Source organism: Octopus bimaculoides, chromosome 18, assembly GCF_001194135.2.
Source record: "Octopus bimaculoides isolate UCB-OBI-ISO-001 chromosome 18, ASM119413v2, whole genome shotgun sequence".
NCBI lineage: Eukaryota > Metazoa > Mollusca > Cephalopoda > Octopoda > Octopodidae > Octopus > Octopus bimaculoides.
Window position 1 is genome coordinate 2,229,929 of NC_068998.1, and position 6,186 is coordinate 2,236,114.

At 37.3% G+C, this 6,186-nt stretch overlaps 1 protein-coding gene across 6 annotated transcripts in view; it reads left to right on the forward strand.

Moving 5' to 3' along the window:
* Positions 1-6,186, forward strand: part of LOC106871497 (pleckstrin homology domain-containing family A member 2) — a 151,710-nt gene that overhangs the window by 131,995 nt on the left and 13,529 nt on the right. For all 6 annotated transcript variants that reach the window (XM_052974459.1, XM_014917984.2, XM_014918002.2 and 3 more), the window contains 6 exons: positions 1,171-1,287; positions 1,865-1,984; positions 2,468-2,536; positions 3,834-3,895; positions 4,679-4,742; positions 5,810-5,890. In XM_052974459.1, coding sequence (XP_052830419.1) covers positions 1,171-1,287; positions 1,865-1,984; positions 2,468-2,536; positions 3,834-3,895; positions 4,679-4,742; positions 5,810-5,890 — 513 coding nt within the window. The remainder of the gene's footprint in view (positions 1-1,170; positions 1,288-1,864; positions 1,985-2,467; positions 2,537-3,833; positions 3,896-4,678; positions 4,743-5,809; positions 5,891-6,186) is intronic.

Consider the following 6,186-nt stretch of genomic DNA (forward strand, 5'->3'; position numbering starts at 1 on the left):
CCACCCCAAAAAAACGTGTTACCATATTTCTACTGAAATATACTCATCATCATCATCATCATCATCATCATCTAATGTCTGTTTTCTATACTGGTTTGAGTTTGATGGGTTGACAGGGGCTGGAGAGCTGCATCAGGCTCCATTGGTTTGTTTTGTCATGGTTTCTACAGCTGGATGCCCTTCCTGATGCGAACCATTTTACAGAGTGGACTGAGTCCTTTTGACATGATACTTTACATTAAATTTAATTTTGAAAATAATGAAGAATTTAGAAAAATAATTGTAATTATTCAATTGGGTTTGGAACATTAACACTAAATTTTGATGGAAGGTTAAAATTTAGATCATTTAAGAAAAAACAAAAAAAACACAAGTTTGTCATAGAACCAGGAGGGGTGATTATAGGTGGGTTGGCATCAAAAAGATTAAACTTGCAACAGACACACACACACACACACTCAGAATGAGATCTGCTGCTAAATCTGTTTTCAACTTTAAGACTTTTATAGAAAAGCAATTTCTTATCCTTCTTCACATTTATTCTTCTGACATTACCAAAATTACATTTACAATAAGCTGGAGTGGACAACAAGATAATTAATGCCTATCTTGCGTATATTATACCACTACTAATTATAGTTATTATATCAATAAATACTAATTAGGTTATATAATGATGGTCATTATTTAACAAGTCTACTCTGTATGTGATACAAACGCTGTGTAGACTCTCGCTTTCTCTCTTTCTCTTGATTTTACTTCTGAGCAATTTTTGTGGAAAGAATGATAATTATGTAGTTAGAGGTTTTTGGAATTCAGAAGTAAAATAAAGACACTTGGTACCAGAGAAAGGTGGCTGGTTGTAGAAGATGATATTATTTAACAGTCTTTCAAAATCTTTGTATATTGTTTCTTGACGGTTTTTTTGTTTGTTTGAAATAACTGCCTGTGTAATGATACCGAGAGATGGAATAACCATGTTTGTAATGTTATAAATTGAAATGATTCTTTGTAATGATATAGAAGGCTGGAATGACTGTCTTTGTAATGATGTAGAGGGTTGGATTTGATTTGATCCCTAATCCATACAACATCTGTCTATCTCCCTTCTACCATGTTTTGATCTGCATTCACCATCTCCATCTATTTCCCTCCCACTCAATCTTCCAGGTTCCCAAATCTGAAGCACAAAAACAAGAAGCAATGGAATGGCATTATGGTGATCTAACACAGGCCAGTTACCGAACCCAGGTGGCTGGAGGGGTAGTTTGTAAAATTGCTCAGGAGGTCAGTTCAAATTTTATTATTATTATTTTATGTTTGACTTTTGCTTTGCATTTGTACAAGTTGGCTCCAAGTCTCACCCAGAGACCTCAAGAGACAGTGTTTGTTTTAAAATTTGAGATTACATAGACAGTATTTTACATAGGATATGGGCAGTTCCCATGAACACTATCTTTTGAATTTCTGCCATTTTGGGGTTTCCTGGTATCTGAGCTAGGTAGCAATCCCCCCATTGCTATCATCTAATATTTCAATTCTGCAGAATGGAATACCAAAATAAATCTAGTAATTGCTTGAGAAATTAGCAGAAACACAGCTTCTAAAATATGTTAAATGTAGATTCGATGCCTTGTCATGTCAACAACCGACCAGCAAGAAATATGTTGCTGTTGTTTTATTGTTGTTTCAACCATTTATTTATTGGAAAATTACCTTTTCAATATGTGACCAATGATGTTACATATTTCTGTCTAAATAACGTGGGAATATACAAGAAATTTCTTTATTAAATGTTGTTGTTGTAAACTTTCAAAAGCAACAAAGTTGTTTTCTAGTTGTTTCATAATATCTAATTACACAGACAAACCCTGACGAGTTAAGTGGAAGTGCTGATAGTGATGATAATGTCTCCGGCCGAGGTACCCCAGCTTGCCATCTCGCAGCTCACAAGTCTGGTTATGCTGTCAAGCAGGGAGCTGTGGTAAGTTCATCCGAAATGTAAACATGTCATCTTATCAATTTCAAAACCTTTCTGTGACAGCAGGACTTGTGTGTGTGTGTGTGTGTGTGTGTGTGTGTGTGTGTGTGTGTGTGTGTGTGTGTGTGTGTGTGTGTGTGTGTGTGTGTGTGTGTCATCATCATCATCGTTTAACGTCCGTTTTCCATGCTGGCATGGGTTGGACGGTTCGACTGGGGTCTGCAAAAGCCAGGAGGCTGCACCAGGCTCCAGTCTGATCTGGCAATGTTTCTACAGCTGGATGCCCTTCCTAATGCCCCACACTCTGAGAGTGTGGTGGGTGCTTTTTACATGCCACTGGCACTGGAGCCAGAGGGGGCTGGCATTGACCATGATTGGATCTGTCAAGCAGTCCAACTCATACCAGCATGGAAAATGGATGTTAAATGATGATGCTGATGATGATTATTATTATTATTATTATTATTATTTTCCTAATCTCTTTAGCGGAAAAGCTGGAAACGGAGGTTTTTTGTACTCACAGATCAAGGAATTTCATACTATCAATCAGAACAAGTAAGTTTTTAATTATTTTCTGTAATTAGGAATTTGTCTTTTTTTTTTATTGTTTGTAATTTAAGAGTTTTTTTCAGTATTCTTTTAACTATTCTTCTTGTGGTGAGTAAAGGCACTTTATTGTATGTGTTCAAGTTCTGCCTAGATAGACTTTACCATTCTTCTTTCTACTGATGATAAAATAATGTACCAGTCATATACTAGTGTTGATACAATTAATGCAACCGTCCCCACTTCAAAAATCTGCAGCCTTGGGCTAATCTTGGCAGTGGATGGACAGAATTAGTAAGGTTCCAGGAAAAGATACCTTGTGGATTTTGTTGTGGCCCTATTGTGGAAAGTAAATGTTTTAAGATTTGGGAAAATTCTCTCCAGAAAGAGAATCTTCAACCAGATTCAAATCTGAGTCTTATAAGATGTTATCCTTGTATTTAAGATGCAACCCTTGTGTCTAAAACATGACATTTGTTGTATCTAGACCCTTACTATGTCTTAAGACAAAACCCTTGCTGTGTACATGTGGAAACTCTTGCTGCATCCAAGATGTGATCTTTGCTGCATCTGAGGCAAGACCCTTGTTGTGTCCAAGGTGAGACCCTTGTTGCCTCTATATTGATACATCACTACCAGGTTTAATATTAAAAGTCAGTGTGTTGGTGCAAACTGTAGGAAACTGGACTTCAGTGCTTGGAAGTATTTAGTTTTATCTCTCCCTGTTCTGACTTCAGTAAAATGATGACCCCTTATAAGCCAGTACAGTCCACTGACCATACCTGTTCCTCTGTAAACACTTCTGACAAATCAAATAGCTATAAAAAACAAACAAACAACTGATTTATGTTGTTGCTATTGATCCAGCTTATCTTTTACTATATTACCAAATATATCCTTTCTTTTGTAGGGTATTATTTGAGATGTTTCACTGCCATTTCTAGCTAGATCAAGTGAATGCATAGAGGCTTCCTTGTTCAGGTAGTCAAATAACTGAAATGATATTGTGGTAGTTGTGAGGTATTGGGAGTGGGGGGTGGGGTGGAAGGATAGGGTCTAAGCAGAGAGACCCTTCTGGGGCTGATAAAATAAAGTACCAGTTAAATACTGGTGTTAATACAATAAACAACTACTATTTTGGTTTTATGACTATATTCGAAATAATTATAATAGTTTGCTTTTATTACCATATTATCTGTGTGTGTGTAATAAACAGAAAACTGTATCTTGTGTGGCATTTATTATTCCTGATATTGTTCCTCCATAAATATCTCTTTAACTTCTCTTCTCTTGCCATTTCTTTCAGTCACTGTCTCCAATACGAACAATACCTAAAAATAATCTACTAGAAGTTAAAAAGTCAATTGCGTAAGTAGACACATTGTCTCTTCTTGTCTCCATTGATCTTCTACTGCACCCTTCACTCTCTCACTCCCCGCTTCTTCCTCTCTCACTCCCCTCTTCTTCCCCTCTCACTCCCCTCTTCTTCCCCTCTCACTCCCCTCTTCTTCCTCTCTCACTCTCCGCTTCTCTGTTACTCTTTCTCTCTTATATATTGTGATTCCGTATTTCTATGTGTGAGAGAGACTTTTCACATTGTCACCATTATCTGGTCAACTGTATTCATCAGTGAATAAAAACAGGTTTATCAAATAATCGCTTAACATGAATGATGCAGTGGAGAAAGAAAAGCCATTGGATTTGGTTAAAAGAGACAATGAGCAAAGGCTTGAAGAATATTGAGCAAAACCTAGGGACCAATTGATCTAACGAGCAGGGCCTCATCTCAGTGAGTGGGTCTGGTGTGTATTGAGAGGAAGGCCCTGAAATGGCACACATTCTCTCTTAATGACCCCCATAACGTGTACTAGCACCCAATATGTGGAGCTTTCAACTGGTAACACTTGCAGCTGCAAGTTGTTTGCAAATAATAACGATCATGATGAAAGGCTTTGTTTTGAGTTCAAATCCAACTGAGGCTAACTTCATGCTTCATCCTTCTGGAGGTGGGTAGGTGGGGGGTCAATAAAATAAAATACCAGTCAGATACTGAGGTCAATCTAATCCTGCCCACCACCTTTCACAAAACTTGCTGACCATCTGCTTAAATTAGAAACAATTATTATTGTTATTTTTTGTAATTTGTTCCAGGACACACCTTGACAGAGATAACCTATTTGAAATAATTACCTCAAAGAGAACATTCTATGTCCAGGTAAGTGACCAACTGACCAGACTGCTTTACTATCCATTTAGATCAGCACTAACCAAAATAAAATAAAAATATGAAAACAAATTTTCTTAGAGAAGAGTCAGTCATTAAAGGAGCTTCTGGATGGTGGCTTAATATGCTAAAAATAGCAGCTAAATGTCAAAGATGTATCAGAAAAACTGATATTCTGTCAGTTATCAAGGTTTCCTGTGGATGTGATGAATGGGACAGCCTGCTTGCGAAATGAATGTGTAAGTGGCTGAGTACTCCACAGACATGAGAAACCTTAATGTAGTTCTCAGGGAGATTCAGCATGACACAGAGTGTGACGAGGCTGGCCCCTTTGAAATACAGGTACAACTCATTTTTACCAGCTGAGTAAACTGGAGCAATGTGAAATAAAGTGTCTTGCTCAAAGACAGAACGTGCTGCTGGGAATTGAACTCCTGACCTTACAATCATGAGTTAAGCATCTTCATATATTAGATAATGTGTTCCTAGATACACTCTGCATGAAAAAATTGCAATATATACATGATGTCTGTGACTTAAAGACGAACACTTCTTATTTAGAACCAACTAATTATTCTGGCGAAAAGAAGATAAGACCAACAAGTTGTTTTCGTAATTCCTGATGCCACTAGAATATGGAACCAATAATTGTTTGATGACAATCTAGCACCTCAAGAATATGAGACTGACAAATTGTTTTCATGGCACCACAAAATATAGGGACCAATAATTGTTTTGGTAATTGTTGATACAAGAACAGGACTTACAAGTTGGTCTGTTGATTCTTGGCATCACAATAAATTGGCAAACCAACAAGAAATCTTTTACAAGGTCCTCCCTCGATTTGTTAGGAATTGCAGCTAAATCCTTTAGCATCTTGGTGGGGTGGGCACATTGGATAATGTAGTTGAAGACATAGTAAAGCAGGCCAGATGGTCATGACTGTTATTGGTCATGGCTGACCTAGGGCTAAACAGCAACAACTAACCCTTAAAAAGGGGTTATCGAGATATTTTCTTCATGTGATGTGGATTTCTCTCCTCCATTTTCGTTCTCAGGCAGATTCTCCAACAGATATGAGCAGCTGGATTGATGCGATACAAAAACTCCTTAAAACTATTAAATGTGAAGAACGAAAGGTAAGACAACTTTTTTAGGCACCACTACCATTTATCAAAACACATAACCTAAGGTGTGTGTGTGTGTGTGTGTGTGTGTGTGTGTATTAAGAAGGGTATAGAAGGGCTGTAGGGGGACATCTAAAGAAACAACCCCCGTCTGTATACTTACTCCAGTCAGCATCCAACCAAAGCTGTTCTACCATTTTCCCTCCCTTTTCATTCCTTTAAGAATTTCTGATTTAAAACTTAGTTTTAGTAGATTCTGTTTTTATTCTTAAGACGTAGGAATTGTTTTCTGCTCTTAAGTGACATGT